General features: G+C 39.0%; 3 protein-coding genes and 1 pseudogene across 5 annotated transcripts; 3 read left to right on the top strand and 1 right to left on the bottom strand.

Moving 5' to 3' along the window:
• The first annotated feature begins 801 nt into the window (after nt 1-801).
• Nucleotides 802-3,635, top strand: LOC148727972 (uncharacterized). The gene is made up of 2 exons (XM_088725215.1): nt 802-891; nt 1,411-3,635. Exon 2 carries the CDS (start codon nt 1,439-1,441, stop codon nt 2,648-2,650), a length of 1,212 nt encoding a protein of 403 aa, XP_088581341.1. The 5' UTR covers nt 802-891; nt 1,411-1,438; the 3' UTR covers nt 2,651-3,635.
• A 153-nt stretch (nt 3,636-3,788) lies between these two features.
• Nucleotides 3,789-8,866, top strand: LOC148727971 (uncharacterized). 3 transcript variants are annotated; one of them, XM_088725211.1, is made up of 3 exons: nt 3,789-5,886; nt 7,345-7,724; nt 8,028-8,866. In XM_088725211.1, exons 2-3 carry the CDS (start codon nt 7,373-7,375, stop codon nt 8,666-8,668), a joined length of 993 nt encoding a protein of 330 aa, XP_088581337.1. In that variant the 5' UTR covers nt 3,789-5,886; nt 7,345-7,372; the 3' UTR covers nt 8,669-8,866. The 3 variants fall into 3 exon arrangements, with proteins under 3 accessions (XP_088581337.1, XP_088581338.1, XP_088581336.1); XM_088725212.1 differs by lacking the exon at nt 7,345-7,724; XM_088725210.1 differs by having other exon boundaries at nt 7,345-8,866.
• Nucleotides 8,865-9,432, top strand: LOC148727970 (uncharacterized; the record flags this gene model as incomplete). Its single annotated transcript, XM_088725216.1, has 1 exon — nt 8,865-9,432. A coding segment is annotated over one exon (552 nt), but the record flags the coding sequence as incomplete, so codon positions are not given.
• A 6,085-nt stretch (nt 9,433-15,517) lies between these two features.
• Nucleotides 15,518-18,098, bottom strand: LOC148727969 (uncharacterized; annotated as a pseudogene).
• Between the last annotated feature and the right edge of the window lie 280 nt (nt 18,099-18,378).

Here is an 18,378-nt window from a genome sequence, read left to right as displayed (position 1 = left end):
CCGCTTCGATATAAGCCCCGCTTTTAAATTTGATTCAAGACAAGAGCGGTTTGCTGTTGTTACAGGAGAATGGACATGTTTGTTTGTTCATAATTCGAACCAGAGAACACTGATCAGAAAAAATCCCAAGCAACAAAACAATTTTCTCGCTCGCTGCAAAAACATCTGAACGATACTGAACTCAATAACCTCCATTTGGTGCAAAAATGTGCTGGTAAATTCATACTAGTAGCTTATACTTTTTCTCTAGCGTCACCGTCTCGGAAAACTGTTCGCATCTCGGTAAAAGCGATATCCGCGGACAAATATCCGAGCGTATTTTCCGCCAAATGGAAGCTATCGTCTTAGTATCTTCGCGCCTAACGAAAAAATCTGTTTAGTTACAGTACCGTACACAGACCGCGTCTCAAATGGAATTCTGTTAGAAATGGTTTCATTTTCTTCTATAAGCTGTTTATCAACTCAAAGCCAAGAAAATAGATGTTTTCGCAAGTGCACATGTCGGGTTGATGATGAAAATTCATTTCTGAAACGTGATTAGGTGAGCAAGGGTCATTGTGACTTCATTTCTGCCGCGTCGCTTTGGGTACTTCTCCTTTAAAACAAATAACTGCACGGAAATCTCATCGCATTTCAACAAGTGTTTGCTCATTGTTAGCAAGGATTAACGATCACCAAATTTTCCACTTTCTCCACATATAGCTTCAATGAAATCTGACTAAGAGAAGGCAAATTTCGTTTTTTGCAGTGGCGAGAACACTTTGTGCCGTCATACAAGACGTAATTTGCTCCGTTCCTGAGCTAACCTGGTAAATCCGCCATATTCATGGGTGTAGTTCAATTTTGTTATCTTTTGACTTGTGGTTTATTTGATTCCTGTGGAACTATAAGGTATGTAATCTTATTCACCCTACTCTAGCTCCGTACAAGTTGTCCTAGGCAATTCAACCAAATTGAATTGATAATTAAATAATCGAACACAATTGCACTCAATTCACTTTATGTCGTTAAATCATGGTTCGATTAAATTAAAAGCTGCAAATTGTTTTTGAACACAGGAGTTTGTTACATAAGTGGATCAAAGGTTGAATTTGGAAGTGTTGCATGTTTAGAAAACCAGAATAAACTATTTTAAGCCAAATTGGAACTTTTATCTTCGGTTTTGTTCACTATACTTTCCGCGAATGAGTGGAAAATATTGCGCAAACACATTTCTATCTTTTGTCAAAATAACATGCCAATTGTGAAAAGAGAGTTGAACGGGAGAAAATAAGGGAAATAAAAGAAATATATTTTGATCCCCAAAACTAAATACAGTCCAAGGTTTGAATACAAAACTGATGTCAACTAGTAGGAATTAAAATGTCTTTATCTATGTTACCTGACTATGTTCAATTTCTTGTCTTGAAGTTTGTGAGAAAAGGCAAGCAGAGTGAAAATGAGGCATAGCAAAAAGAGGAATGGACACAGATGTGCCAATACTGAAAACTGCTTTCACTCAAAAACAAATCAGACAACACATTTTGGAACTCCCAGAGATGAAAGGCCTTACAAATGTACACAATGTGAGAAGAGCTTCAAAAATCAAAGAGGGTTAAAGCAACACAACAGGGTTCATAGTGATGAGAAACCTTATCAATGTACACAGTGTGAGAAGAGCTTCAAGCATCAACGCGTGTTACATCAACACACTAGGGTTCATAGTGGTGAGAAACCCTACAAATGTATGCAGTGCGAGAAAACATTTAATCATTCATCAAATTTGCAAAGACACCTCAGAGTTCACAGTGGTGAGAAACCTTACAAATGTACTTATTGTGACAAAACATTTAATCATTCATCAAATTTCCAAAGACACCTCAGAGTTCACAGTGGTGAGAAACCTTACAAATGTACTCATTGTCACAAGACATTTAATCAATCAATAAATTTGAAAATACACCTCAGAGTTCACAGTGGTGAGAAACCTTACAAATGTACTCAGTGTGACAAAACATTTACTGAATCAGGAACTTTGCAAAGACACCTCAGAGTCCACAGTGGTGAGAAACCTTACAAATGTACTCATTGTGACAAAACATTAAATCGAGCAGGAAATTTGCAAAGACACCTCAGAGTTCACAGTGGTGAGAAACCTTACAAATGTACTCATTGTGACAAAACATTTAATGATCCAGGAAATTTGCAAAAACACCTCAGAGTTCACAGTGGTGAGAAACCTTACAAATGTACTCATTGTGACAAAACATTTAATCAAGCAGGAAATTTGCAAACACACCTCAGAGTTCACAGTGGTGAGAAACCTTACAAATGTACTCATTGTGACAAAACATTTACTGAATCAGGAACTTTGCAAAGACACCTCAGGGTTCACAGTGGTGAGAAACCTTACAAATGTACTCATTGTGACAATTGCTTTACTACAAAGTCAAACCTGACAGTGCATAAGAGATCCTACCATGGGAATTGGCCTCACAAGTGCAGCTATTGCAGCAAAGGGTTTGAGGATTGGAGGAGCTTAAAGAAACACAAGTGTAGACAACTATCTTTAGATAGAGAGAAATTCACGTGTTGGATGTGTGGTGAATTTTGTCACAATTGTTGTGGCATACTTCACCACATGTATGAGCATGGTATGAAAAAAGAGTAAACTTATGTTTAGTCTATTATTTTGGGGGATACAGGTTAATTAAGCATGTGGTCTCTTCTGGTAAGTCCAACACTTGGATAATGTGTTTGGAAGAATGTGGTGGTTTCCTTTTGCACAGACGCATAGAGAATTAAGAACTGATAGAAATGATTTTATATGGCCACACTGACAAGCGACATTTCTATATGAGTGTTAAAAATTATTTCACAAAAGAGCAAATATAAGGTGGCTTAAGTACCAGTTTCCTTGCACAAGGAGAGGCCACATGTTAGAGAAACACAGAAAGGAAGCACGAGATTTAAAAGACAAAAATTCCAAACAAATATGGTGGCACAAGGCTTTTTTCAGTCTATGCAACTTCTCTCTTATTTTGTAAGGTGTTTGCCTACCAGAGTGGATTTGATGTATTCAACAGCCACTTCTCTATGGGAGACAGAAACCAAGAGAAAGAAGACAATTCTCAGTGACATAAATGTTGCTCCGCATCTGAATGGAAAATCCAATTGATACAAAATCTCATTCATTTAAGCCTCAGTAGGTGGTCAGTAGGTAGCATGAAAAATATTATCACACAAACAATATGGTTGAAATGTTCAAATTGATGTGAGAAAACTTAAGTTAATCCTTATCACTTTTGGAATAGCGAACCCACGACTAATGGGGTTGATTTACTTAAATGTATGACCATTTCCTTGTTACAGTTACAATTTTATAATCATTGTCTTGTTGCAGTTGCAATTTTAATTCTTGTCGCTTTTGGAACAATCAACCTAGGACTAATGGGTTTGATTTTCTTGTATAACTATTGTCTTGTTACAGATACAATACTTGTCAGGGGTAGTTACTTTGTTTTGTTATTGATTAATTTTTGTATGTTAGTGAAGAATACCCTCTGTAGGGAGGCAATTGAAAATGTTTAGGGTTTGGTTTGGATGCATGAAAAAAAAAAAAAAATTTAGTTGAATAAAGTTATTACATGGTTTGACTATTTTGCAGTTTGTTAGCAATAGCAAAGTAGACAATCATATAATCATAATTTGTAAGTTAATCTATTAGAATAACAAAGGAGGATCTGTAACTGTCGCTTAAGTTTTAGTGAGACATTATTGCCACCTCGTGCATTGTGGGCTCATGCGCTGTCGCTAATAGGAGAGTCGATGCAAGGTTTGTGCGATAGAGTTATCTGCGATAAAGTTATCTGCAATCATTTGCGACTTCTTGTTAATGAGGCATACAGAGGATAATCGGTAAGTGTATTTTTCTCTCACCTTGTTTTCGTTTATTATTTGAACGATTATTGTTAGGGTTTATGCGCTTGACCTTTGTGTTGTTATGTAATAATTATTGTTATAGTGTAGCTCCATGTAATGTCGCTTAGACTAGGTTTTCTTGTTTGTGTTTAGTTTGATGTGTTTCATATCAGATTAAATCATATTGGAATCAGTTATATGGGTCTTGTGTCAGATTTAGTACCTCGATGTCCTCTATGCGATAAACGCCTACAATTACAGGCTTGTTATGATCATTATGGGTTATAGCAGTAAAGGAGTTTGAGTTGAAAAAATCAATAGGAGGCGGCGGCGTGGCCGAGTGGTTAGGGTGCTGGACTTGTAATCCGGTGTCCCGGGTTCAAGTTCTCCACCCTGCCACTTACTGGATTTGTTCTCGCTTGCCCCTAGTTCAACTCCTTGGCTGCGCTCTGTAAATAGCCCACTGGTCTTTCTCCTGCCAGTGGGGATTTTTAAGCTCTTAGTTAGTCTACATTGTGGCTGAAAAGTCCCTAAGGGGGAGCTTCAATTAATGTATATTATTATTATTATTATTATTATTATTATTATTATTATTATTATTATTATTATTATTATAAGGGATGGGAAATAGTGAAGGGGAATATACGGATACTTCAGGTATTACTAAAAGATGATGTACTTGACTGAAGGGTTGGACAGGTGAAAGTACTCCTGAGAAGCCATCATCAGAGTCAGGTGAAGAGCTGTCACAAGAGGAATTGTGCTAAGCCTGGTTTATGTAACCTGTTTGGTCAGTTTCTATGTGATGTTATTAAAAACTGGATCATTGGATAATGCAATTCAAGACTTTTTATTGGCTTAGCCATTATGGTATATGAGCCAATATACCATAATCTACAAATATGGTAAGCGTGCGCGTCTGGTTAAAATAAAAAGGGAGCTAAAAAATTTAAGATTTGGTAAGATTTGTCTAATATCTTGGGGGCATTTTTAATAAAACAATTATTCCACGAGCACTTGTTGGATATGAGTTGATTATAGCCACCTCGGCGCTACGCGCCTCGTTGGTTATCTATCATCTCATATCCAACGCGCGCTCGGTGAATAATTGTTAATTATTAAAAACTAGATCATTGGATAATGCAATTCAACACTTTTAATTGGCTTAGCCATTATGGTATATCAGCCAATACACCATAATCTACAAATATGGTAAGTGTATGTGTCAGCTTAAAATTAAAAGAGGGCTAAAAATTTAATAAAATTTAATAATTTAATTTAACGTTTTTAATAAAACAATTATTCCACTCGCACTTGTTGGATATGAGATGATTATAACCAACTCGGCGCTACGCGCCTCGTTGGCTATCTATCATCTCATATCCAACGCACGCTTGTGGAATAATTGTTAATTATTGGCTATAGGACTCGACTGCCTTAAGTTGGTCCTGATTGGTTTGTTACATTAGGTTGTTCTGTATGATTCATTCATGGACTAAATGTGAAAAGTGATTTGTATGAATTATGTCATTAGTTGTCAAGCAGAGCTTAGTCCTGAATTTAATAAGTCTGTAGTGTCCTGATCGATTGGGTTTGTGAGAATTATTTTCATTTGGATGCTTCCGTGTCACTTAGGGTACTTATTAAATGAAACGAACCCATTTTTTGGAAATCTTGCCCTGTTTTTACAATTCTTTGTTCATTGCTAGATAGAAGAAAGGATCGGAAACTCCTGTACTTTCCTAACAGTTTTAATGATCACTGAATCATTAATTAAAAAATGAGACAACACGAAAGAAAAACTATGTGTGTTTACTCCCCTGGCGTGTTTGTTTCAAAGATGCGGACACTTTGTGCCATCATACAAGACATCATTTTCTCCGTTCCCGCGCTGATCATGTGATCCGTCATATTTCATGGCCAGGGTGCATTTGAATTCTCTTCGCTGTAAACTTGTCTTTTATTTATTTCTCGTGGAGCTACAAGGTAGGTACTCTAACTCACTCTACCTAAGCGTAATATTAGTAGTCCTGGCGCGGTTAGTTGAACCAATTCGAATGGACAATCAATCAAGCACAGTTGGATTCAATTCATTGACTGAATTGGATTTCGTTCGCTCACAGTTCGATGAATGAAAAGCTGCAAACTGTTTCGAGCGTGAGAGTATGTTACATACTAGATCAAAGCTTGAATTTGTCAAGTTTTACACGTTCAAAGGATTAGGGTCAATTATTTCAAGCCAAATTAGAACTTGTATCTTCGGTTGTACAACCAACACTACATAGTGACATCTACAGGAATGTGTTCATCTTCAAAGAACAACTGAATGGAAGATGATCGATGAGAATCATTTCTATTGAAATTTTTTTTGAGTGTTTAGGTTATTGATGAAGTAATCTGTGTTGATGTTGTAGTTCCTGGAATAATATTTGATATGATGCCCCACTCAGCCTCTTTTGGGTCTTGATTAACCCCCATCTTGAGGTTAATATCTTTAAAGGGTCCTCTGTACTTTTTTCGTGAAGCGTGACTGAGCGATTACTTTTTCTCGTGAATTGTGATTTTATGTGTTTTATTCGTGAATTGTGAGTAAAGATGATAATATCTTTTCATGTTCACGTGAACAAATTTTTCAGTTTAAACGTGACCTATCAATAAAATGCTAAGTTAAATGTGATTCGAGGACCATTTTGTTTTGTGCGATTAATTTCTAGCTATTTTATTGTTTTGAAAATGTATGCATTAATGTCGAATGGCTCTGGCAGGTTTTGATGAGGGTTTTGACTGTACGTGGACTTCATAGAAATTGATAAAAGTTATAAAACAGACCACGAGTGGTTCTTGAACAAATAAGATATGATGTCCTCTCTGGTAAAGACTACTCACTAGAAAGAGTAAAGTATTTAATCAACGCAATTGTCTTGAATTTTGCTTTAATAGGAAAGACTTTTGGATAGTATTTGTGATGCACGAGAAAGAGAAGTATTTTTACCTTCCTGAGTTTTACAAAGGAGTATAGCACACCCTCTCTATAGATAGTCTGGGATGGTTGTAGCAAAAAAGAAGAAACTTGAAACAAAGACTAAGAAACGAAAGCCTCTTTATTTTCCTTGTATAAAAGGATCTTGTTATGGTTTCATGGCAAAAATATCCAAATCCAATTTTAATCTTTCAACTTGTGACAAAACATGTAATATAATTAAAAAACGTTTTTTTAATTATATTGCAATGGAAGACCCACAAACAAACACCCCTTACTTTCAAAATAACATGCCAACTTTGAAATCAGAGTTCAGTAGGAAAAAATGAGGGAAATAAAGGAAATACATTTGAGTCCCGATACAGTCCAAGGTTTAAATGACAATGATGTCAGGCTTGACCAAATCAGCAATTAAAATGTCTTTATCTATATTACCTAACTCTGTTCAATTTCTTTTTTTGAAGTTTGTGAGGAAAGGCAAGTAGAGTAAGAATGAGGCATAGCAAAAGAAGGAGTGTACTCAAATTTGCCAACACTGACATTTGCTTTCACTCAAAAAGAAATCAGACAACACATTTTGGAACTCCCAGAGATGAAAGGTCTTACGAATGTACACAATGTGAGAAGAGCTTCAAAAATCAAAGAGCATTAAACCAACACCACAGGGTTCATAGCTATGAGAAACCTTATCAATGTACACAGTGTGAAAAGAGCTTCAAGCATCAACAGGGGTTACATCAACACACCAGAGTTCATAGTGGTGAAAAACCCTACAAATGTATGCAGTGCGAGAAAACATTTAATCATGCATCAAATTTCCGAAGACACCTCAGAGTTCACAGTGGTGAGAAACCTTACAAATGTACTCATTGTGACAAAACATTTAAGCAAGCAGGACATTTGCAAACACACCTCAGAGTTCACAGTGGTGTGAAACCTTACAAATGTACTCATTGTGATAAAACATTTACTGAATCAGGAACTTTGCAAAAACACTTCAGAGTTCACAGTGGTGAGAAACCTTACAAATGTACTCATTGTGACAAAACATTTAAACAAGCAGCACATTTGCAAACACACCTCAGATTTCACAGTGGTGAGAAACCTTACAAATGTACTCATTGTGACAAAACATTTACTCAATCAGGAACTTTGCAAAGACACCTCAGGGTTCACAGTGGTGAGGAACCTTACAAATGTACTCATTGTGACAAAACATTTACTGAATCAGGAACTTTGCAAAGACACCTCAGGGTTCACAGTGTTGAGAAACCTTACAAATGTACTCATTGTGACAAGACATTTAATCATTCAACAAAGTTGAAAATACACCTCAGAGTTCACAGTGGTGAGAAACCTTACAAATGTACTCATTGTGACAAAACATTTAATCAAGCAGGAACTTTGCAAACACACCTCAGAGTTCACAGTGGTGAGAAACCTTACAAATGTACCCATTGTGACAAAACATTTACTGAATCAGGAACTTTGCAAAGACACCTCAGGGTTCACAGTGGTGAGAAACCTTACAAATGTACTCATTGTGACAAATGCTTTACTACAAAGTCAAACCTGACAGTGCATAACAGATCCTACCATGGGAATTGGCCTCACAAGTGCAGCTATTGCAGCAAAGGGTTTGAGGATCGGAGGAGCTTAAAGAAACACAAGTGTAGACAACTATCTTTAGATAGAGAGAAATTCACGTGTTGGATGTGTGGTGAATTTTGTCACAATTGTTGTGGCATACTTCACCACATGTATGAACATGGTATGAAAAAAGAGTAAACTGATGTTTAGTCTATTATTTTGGGGGATACAGGTTAATTAAGCATGTGGTCTCCTCTGGTAAGTCCAACACTTGGATAATGTGTTTGGAAGAATGTGGTGGTTTCCTTTTGCACAGAGACATAGAGAATTTAGAAGTGATAGAAATGATTTTATATGGCCACACTGACAAGCGACATTTCTATATGAGTGTTAAAAATTATTTCACAAAAGAGCAAATATAAGGTGGCTTAAGTACCAGTTTCCTTATTGTGACAAAACATTTAATGGAGCAGGAACTTTGAAAAGACACCTCAGAGTTCACAATGGGGAGAAACCTTACAAATGTACTCATTGTCACAAGACATTTAATCAATCAACAAATTTGAAAAGACACCTCAGAGTTGACAGCGGTGAGAAACCTTACAAATGTACTCATTGTGACAAAACATTTAATCAAGAAGGAAGTTTGAAAATACACCTCAGAGTTCACAGTGGTGAGAAACCTTACAAGTGTTCTCATTGTGACAAATGCTTTACTGAAAAGTCAAAGCTGACAGTGCATAACAGATCATACCATGGGAATTGGCCTCACAAGTGCAGCTATTGCAGCAAAGGGTTTAAGGATCAGAGGAGCTTAAAGAGACATAAGTGTAGACAACTATCTTTAGACAGAGAGAAATTCACGTGTTGGATGTGTGGTGAATTTTGTCACAATTGTTGTGGCATACTTCACCATATGTATGAGCATGGTATGAAAAAAGAGTAAACTGATATTTTTTTAATCATTCTGGAGCAAAAGTGTTATTGAGGGTTGATATCTCTTCTGGTTAAGTCCAGCCCTTGGATAACCTTGATAATGTGTGCTGAAAAATCTGGTGCTTTACTCTTAGTTTTGGAACTGATAAGTAAATAATCATGTTGCATTTGAGTTTGTTGTTATTTTATTACAGTAACTGTACTTAGATCAAAGCATTTTTAGTAGTAATACTATGATTTAGCATATATATGATGTTCATGTTTTCTTCAACTGCTTAGTTTAGTCACTGTTGAATAGTTAACCATAAGCAATATTTCTGAGGTGTGGTATTTTACCATGTACTGAGTGACTGCATGTTTTGCCTAAAATCCTTTCTCTTTTTAATGATGATTGTAAATTCACTCACTGTTTGCATGCTACTCTTTTAGGTCTTGCTGAATTTCTAAATTCAAAACTTGCTTGTATCTGTTTAAACTACCAACTCTATTATCACCTCAAACTAATATTATTTGTTTTTCTTTTTTTGGTATAAACAAATCAGATCATGTTTCTGTAGGATCAGTCAATATGTTGGTCAAGAGTCGGTGGATACTCCACCAACAGGTCGGTCAACACTCAATCAACACTTGGTCAATAGTCAGCTGATACTTAAGTTTACACTCCATTAATATTCAGTTGATACTTGGTCGATACTCAGTTAAGACTGAGTTGATAGTCGGTCAATGTAACCGTGGAAATTATCAACATCAAAACTGATTTGAGAAAGATGAAGTCGAATTTAACCTGTAGTCCCGTAATTGCCTACGGAATAACCAGACCAGGGCTACTGGGTTTTGATTTACTGGTACTTAAAAAAGAATTGTCTTGTTACAGTTGCCATCAAGGTAAAGTATCCATACTATGGTGGTTATTTGTGTTTTTTCATTGTTGAATTAGTTTAGTTAAGTGAGGAATACCTTCTGCAGGAAGGGATTTGAAAATGTTCAGTTTCTTGTTTTAAGATAAATCACATGGGACCTCAAGCTCTGTGTAAGTGAATAATATCATAAAGCTGTGTATGGGAGTTTATAGACTATGAGCAGTTCCCCTTTTCAGCTAAATCTGTTATGTGAATAAAAGAAAAATCAATAAAAAAAGTGATGTTGGTGCACTGAGGGGAATTCTTGGAGTGATGCCAATGTACCCTGGTAACTCCACAAGGGAGGCGCTTGAGGGCTCTGTAACTCTGTAAATAATAAAGCAAATAAGCTTCAACCTCTATATAGTGTTGTTTGTGTTACTTTTGTTTTGTTCTTTGATAGAATTTTAGGTCATTTGGTTGAGTTTTAGCTGAGCTCGACTCATCACTGTAATGCCTGTACAAGGAAGAATTAGAATGGGACGAGAACTCTGCTAATGCTCAATGAAATGGCTTGAAAATCATTACCAGAGAACAAAAATAACGCAAACAACAGTATCTGAAAGCTAAAGTTTATTTGCTTAAATTCACAACCCAGTTGGGGGTAACTGCATCTTTCTAAGGCCATACGCGATGCTTCCCAGAACAGGAGGGGTAAATAGAGGAGAGAGAAAAAAATTCACAGTTTTACATTGATTGCTCACTGATCATGAAGGGAATACTTACTAAAATGGCAACAGTTCGCTTATACTTGCCGGGCGTGGCATGGAATTTCCACAGTGGTATCTAATTGTGATAAACAAGTCCATCACTCTCTTATTATTTATGGAGTTACAGGTGTCGCAAACGAAGACCTAATACCCATTGGTCTAAAACGAAGACCCTGTGGTCTAAAACGAAGACCCTGTGATCTAAAACGAAGACCCTGTGGTCTAAAACGAAGACCCTGTGGCCTAAAACGAAGACCCACTGGTCTAAAACGAAGACCCATTGTTTTAAAAACCTTTTTTTCAAGGAAAGGCTAGTCACTTAGCTAAAATGCTCTCATTTCTGTAGTGCATAAATCAAATTGTTGTCTGAGCGCACGACAGACTTGACAGTTATGTTATCTCAGTCAGTACAACATGTCAAATTGTGTTATGCAATTAAATTCTAAGAATATAGAAATATACGCTTTAGTGACGAATATTCTATTTTTCAAATGCATATTGAGCAAATTACGATGAGGCAACTTCATTACTTTGCTACACTGTCTGTATCAGATAAAGGTGAACTGTGCGTGAATGGCTAATTCATTCACCACAGGCTACAAGGATGATATCACACCACTAGTGGCCAAAAAAGCAAAACTACCGCTAGTGGCTAAAGTGGCAAAACAGTCACCTGTGGCCAAAATGGCAAAACTGCCACAAGTGGCGAAAATGGCAAGACAGCCACTTGTGGCCAAAATGACAAAACTACCACTAGTGGCCAAAATGGCAAAACTGCCACTAATAGCCAAATGGTAAAATTGCCACTAGTAACCAAAATGGAAAAATTGCCGCTATTGGGTAAAATGAAAAAACTGGCACTAGTGGCCAAAAGAGAAAAACTGCCAGTAGTGGTAAAATTGGCAAAACTACCACAAGTGTCTAACATGGCAAAACTGCCACTAGTGGCAAAATTGGCAAAACTGCCAGCAGTGCTATAGTTGGCAAAACTGCCATGACTAGTATTGAAAATAGCAAAAGCGCAACTAGTGGCTAAAATGGCAAAACAGCCACACATGGCCAAAATGGTAAGACTGCTAGTAGTGCCTAAAATGGCAAAACTTCCACTAGTGGCCAAAAATGGCAAAACTTCCACTAGTGGCCAAAAATGGCAAAACTTCCACTAGTGGCCAAAATGGCAAAACTTCCACTAGTGGCCAAAAATGGCAAAACTTCCACTAGTGGCCAAAAATGGCAAAACTTCCACTAGTGGCCAAAGTGGCAAAACTTCCACTAGTGGCCAAAAATGGCAAAACTTCCACTAGTGGCCAAAAATGGCAAAACTGCCACAAGTGGTCAAAATGGCAAAACTGCCACTAGTGGCTAAAATGGCAAAACTGCCACCAGTGGCTAAAATGGCAAAATTGCCAGTAGTGGCCAAAATGGCAAAAACTGCTGCTAATGGCTGAAATGGCAAAACTGCCACCAGTGGTCAAAATGGCAAAACTGCTACTAGTGGTTGAAATGGTAAAACTGCCACTAGTGGCCAAAATGGCAAAACTGCCTGCCGTGGCAAAATTGGCAAAACTATCACCAGTGGCTAAAATGGCAAAACTGCCAGTAGTGGCCAAAATGGCGAAAACTGCTCCTAATAACTAAAATGGCAAAACTACCACAAGTGGTCAAATTGGCAAAACTGCCACTGGTGGCTGAAAAAAATATTAATGGTAAAACTGCCACTACTGGCCAATATTGGCAAAACTGCCGCCAGTGGCTAAAATGGCAAAACTGCCAGTAGTGGCAAAATTGGCAAAACTACCATAAGTGGCTAAAATGGCAAAACTGCCAGTAGTGGCCAAAATGGTAAAAACTGCCGCTAATAACTAAAATGGCAAAACTGCCACCAGTGGTCAAAATGGCAAAACTACCACCAGTGGTCAAAATGGCAAAACTACCACCAGTGGTCAAAATGGCAAAACTGCCACTAGTGGCCAAATCGGCAAAAGTGCCACTTGTGGCTAAAATGGAAACACTGGCATCAGTGGCCCTAATAGCAAAACTGCCATTAGTGGCCAAATTGGCAAAACTGCCTGTCGAAAGTAGCGAGAGATTCAAGAATGTTTTAGATTTGCATGCCTTTAGTTATTGTTGTTTTTGATTGACATGTTCAAATAGTTACTATGTGACGTGATAGCCTAGAGCTGAGAACGAAAGGGCTCTCAGGGATTGAAGGAGAGAAACACTTTCGAGATTGAGCCTTGTCTTTTGTGCTGTTAAGTTGGTAAAAATTGTAAAATTAAACGAGACTTACCTGTAAGATAAAGTGTGATTGGAATTCTACGAGTCACCTACTGTGACTTTGCTATTCCCCCTCACTACGGGGGGGATAGCAAAGTCCAACTCTAGTTAGTCAATTGTGAGTACACATGTAGCGAAACCACCAGCCTTTTGAAAGGGTTCATTGTAGAAGCAATCAAATATCCTTTCTGAAGACCAGCCAGCAGTGTCTAAAATCTCCTTCACTGGTACAGATACATTTTTAGCTTTCGATGCTGCTGCTGCTGCTGCTGCTGCTCTTGTACTGTGAGGTTTAAAGGTGGTGACATCAATACCAGCCTCTGCCATTACAGAATGAATCCAACCTTGATATGGTATCTCGAGAACCACGGTGATGTGGCTTTGCATGGCTAATGAAGAGCTTTGTCTCAGTACCTCTCAAACACTTGTTCCTCTTCAGATTTTCTTTCAGGTGGATAAATACACAGAGAGATTGGTCTGCAGGGAAGGCTTGTAAAAGCACTTATGGTACTTTATATCCCGGTCGGCTTTGTTTTATGTGCTCTGGGAGAGCAAACTCAAAAAAGCTGTCCCTTATTTCATGAACTGGATGTCTAGCATATGGAGGCTCTGCCCTCGTTGTGCTGAAACAAGTGCAATTAGCATCGCTAACTTCAGAGTCAACGTTTTCAGACTAGATTGATTTGGCTTTGACAACGATGACAAATAAGAAAGGACTGGGCTAAGATCCCATGTAGTGTGATAACGTGGGGCAGGTAGGTTGTTCTTGAAGATGCCTTTCATGAAGCAGGAGACAATGGGGTGGTTTCCTAGGTTGACATTGTCAGTGGGAAGAATAATAGCTGACAGAGCACTTCCTGCTGTGTTTATGGTAGTTTACGATATGCCTTGTTCATGCAAGCTGACTAGGAAATCCAGCACTGTAATTAAAGGTGGACTGTACGAATTAACTTCCCGTTGAGAACAAAAGTCATGCCATTGCTTGATATATGGGGCATATTGTTTTTGGGTACCAGTTGACCAAGACTGCAGGATGATGCTGGTAGCTTTGCTTGAAATATCTCTCTGTTGGAAGGACTCCCTGATACTTTGCAAGCCATTAGTTGCAACCGTCTGCTGAGAGGATGAGTTGCATTGCAGTGGGGCAGGAACAGAAGATTGTCGGTCTGGGGAAGTGTTAAGGGGTGGTCGATCAGAAGGTGCAAGAGGACTGTAAACCAAGGTTGAGTTGTCCACATTGGCACAATGAGGATTCCTGTTGATTGATCCTGCTCTATCTTTTGTAGGCAGGTAGCAAGGAGGCTAAAGGGCGGGAAAGCATAAAAGTAATAAGGTTTCCAATTCATGAGAAAAGCGTTAATAAACTGTGCCCCAGGGTCAGGTCTCCATGAAACATATTGAGGGACCTTAAAGTTAAGTCTAGAGGCAAACAGGTCAATGTTAAACCTGCTCCACCGTTCCTGTATAGCATTAAAAACCTCCTGGGACAAGGACCATTCAGTAGACTCTTTGAGTACCCTGGATTCCTTGTCAGCTTGAATATTTTAAGACCCGGGGATATGGGTGGCACGGAGCCAGATGTTGTGGTTTAGACACCAGTCCCATATAACAGTTGCTATTTCATTGCATGGTATTGATTTAATACCTCCCATTGCATTTATGTATGCTACAGCAGTGGTGTTATCGGTCTGAACGAGAATGTGTTTCTCACTGAAAGCACCACAAAGGGATTTCAGACCCAATAAAACGGCTTTCAATTCAAGAAAGTTTATGTGGTATCTTTGTTCCTCAAGACTCCAAAATCCCCCTGTGGAGGTTTCTCCACAGACGGCTCCCCAACCCAATTTTGAGGCATCAGTAGTAAGACTGAGGTCAGGGTTGCCGTGGCGAATGGGTTTAGATGCAGTTAGGACATTAACTATCCACCACGTCAATTCGGTCTTAGACTGGGCAGACAAGGTCATAGTGCTATCAAAGTTGCCTTTGTTGGCACGGAGTGCACAATTTTTGTCAAGCTCCAAATGCCTATAGTGCATTTCAGCAAATTCGACAGCAGGAAAGCCAGAAACAAGGAAGCCTATGACCTCTGCGACACTGCGTATAGTGGCTGTTTTTTGGAGCAGCAAGTTTTGACGAGGAGATCTGACCTTCATGGCTTTGGCATCTGTGAGGGTTACGGTCATAGTGCTACTGTCCAGTGCAAAACCCAAAAAATCTATTTTTTGCTAGGGCTGGAGCACAGACTTCACCGGGTGGATAGTGAAGCCAAGGTTAGTAAACAAACAAACAGTATCTGCTATATTTCTATGACATGCATCGAAACTCTGACCAACAAGTAAGGAGTCATCGATATGTCCCATACATGTATGGTCAATCAAACGTAATCGGGCATAGACCGGTTTGAAGATTTTAGTAAAAATCCTGGGGGCAGATGATAGACAGTTAGGTAAGCATGTAAACTGATAGTATTTCCCTTTCCATTGAAACATGAGGAGCTTTCTGTCGTCCTCTGCTATGGGAATGGAATAATAGGCATCCTTGAGAGCTACAGATGCCATAAAGCATCCAGGTCGGATGAGCTTGAGGGCAGTATGAAATGTGTCCATTTTGAACTGGTGGTAATCGACAAACTTGTTAAGCGGTTTCAGATTGAGGATCATCCGAAAAGCACCATCCTTCCTAGGACGAATGAAGATATTTGAAATAAAACCACCAGGTACACAGTTGGTAACCTGAAGAACTTCTTTGCTAACAAACTTAGCAATTTCTGCGTCAATAATCATGATTTCAGCAGCTGAGAAATTGATTTTATTAGGTTAATTTAATTTAATTTTAATTTAATTTAATTTAATTTAATTTAGTCCATTTTCACTGCATTAAGTTTTGCAGTGGGGAAGGACTAGAAAGGAACATAGGAACCATTCGTGCTAGTCCACCCTCCCACCCATCCCACCCCAGGGGAGGACATCCATCACACAGTAATCTCGTGTGTGGGAAATTAACGTCTCCTACCCCAACCCTGCAGGAGACGGGACCTCCATTTATTCGTCCCTATCCGAGAAGACTAGAATATCTAACCATTTCTTGATGTTATAGAAAGGCAGCAGATTCTTCTCAATTATTTTAAGACCCTGAGTGTTGGTCCGGCCGGGGCTCGAACCCTCGACCTCCCGCACAACAGTCCAGCGCTCTATCCATTGAGCTAACCGGGAGGCGGTGAACTGTCTGTGTTGGGTACTCCGCCTCAAACTCTATATGGTGATGCTTTATGGCATCCAAGATAACTGGGTCATTAGTTAATGATTCCCAAAAGGGCAGATGGTGTCTCACTTGCCCTGCTCAAAAATGTTCAACCCGTTTGTGCAAGTCGTTTAAATGTATACTTGTAGCGGGAACTATTTCGCTTACCTGATCCTCTATTGTGTCTTGTGAGAGTTCTTTTGGTTGTTGTCTGAGTTGATGCCCGCCATGTCCTAAAAAAGGGCGGCGCTTGAAAGCATTGAAACGATTGTTTTGTGGTCGGTCGTAAGGTGTAGACCGTTGGTTTTTGAGACTTGAGGCTATGGCGGTGTACGTGTGGGCTGATCCAGTGGTTAGTTTCTGCATCTGTTGTCCGGCTCGTTTCAATTTGGACATTTCTTTAAGATGTTTAGATAAATCATCGACAAACAATTTAGTTGTCGGTTTTATTTCCTCCTTGCACAATCTAGTTTAAGGTGGGTTAAGATCAGGCTTAATGATCTCTCTCCGTTTCATATTAAGCTTCCAATTTGCATGGCCAAAGAGCGCAATGCTGTCCATCACGTGTCTGAGGGTCTCCCGCGCGTCTACGGTTTTCGCGCTCTGAATATCTTTGATTATTAAAAACTGGATCATTGGATACTGCAATTCATGACTTTTTATTGGCCTAGCCATTATGGTATAAGAGCCAATATACCATAATCTACAAATATGGTAAGCGTACGCGTCAGCCTAAAATTAAAAGGGAGCTAAAAATTAAGTAAAATTTAATAATTTAATTTTTAATGTTTTTAATAAAACAATTATTCCACTCGCTCTTGTTGGATCTATGAAATGATTATAGCCAACTCGGCGCAACGCGCCTCGTTGCCTATCTATCATCTCATATCCAACGCGCGCTCGTGGAATAATTTTTAAATAGCCGGTCGGCTAGGATTGTTAGGGAACATAACCCATGAATGAGTGGCTCCTGCACACGTTGGAAAGCCAAATCCACCGACCTGTTCTTTCGAGACATCAGGTCCCAAATTTCTTCATTCATCATAGTTGCGGTGAAGTATTTGCAATTTGCCGGAGACGGATACTTTTCGCCTCGGTCCTTCACTGAATCTTGTGACAATTCTCCGGTCAAAATATTGTTTACAAGACGGCAATTTTCTCCTCAATATCTGGAGATTTTTTAATTTTTTGCAGCAACGCCTGCGTCAGGCTGTCTAGGAAGTCGTTTTTTGTCCCTTCGTCAGGGCGCGAGGTGTTACATTGAGACTTTGGACTTTGGCCGTTGCTCGAGTCGAGCAATTGCTTTGTGGCCGTGGCTAAGTCCAATAAATTGGGAGTCCCATCTGTTTCTGCGTCTGTATCTTTTTCATTTGGCTCAGGTTGCAGAAAAATGTCTTCTCTCAGGCTATTGAACGCTTCGGTTTGAGCCTTCGAGGCTTGGACGAGTTGTGTGAGGGAGCTCTGTAAGCTCAGTAAAACGCCCGCCATTTCGGTCGAGCCGTTTTCCTTGCTATTTCTCTCAGGATCTGGACTGGGATCTTTTACTCCGTGATTGTCGTCGTTCATAGTTCTTGGACCTGTGTTTTCCGCTCGGTAAAATGACGTTCTGAAGAATGGTTGTTTCGCTCTGACAAATCAGCTTTGCGAAATTCTAATCTCCATATTTCTCTACGAAAGATAAAATAGAAAGAAGAACGAAATTCCAGTGTTCTAACATATCTTTTTATTATTATCAACTCTCCAATCAAATTTTGACAATAAAACAATGAACTAATGACCTTGACCTTGCCTCCTGTAGGTACGCATCCCTTCTGTCCCAGTACTCCGCGATCTCCTTTGGAGATGC

Source organism: Stylophora pistillata, chromosome 6, assembly GCF_964205215.1.
Source record: "Stylophora pistillata chromosome 6, jaStyPist1.2, whole genome shotgun sequence".
Lineage (NCBI taxonomy): Eukaryota > Metazoa > Cnidaria > Anthozoa > Scleractinia > Pocilloporidae > Stylophora > Stylophora pistillata.
Note: the sequence above shows the minus strand (reverse complement) of the source record. Positions and strands in the feature narration are given on the sequence as shown.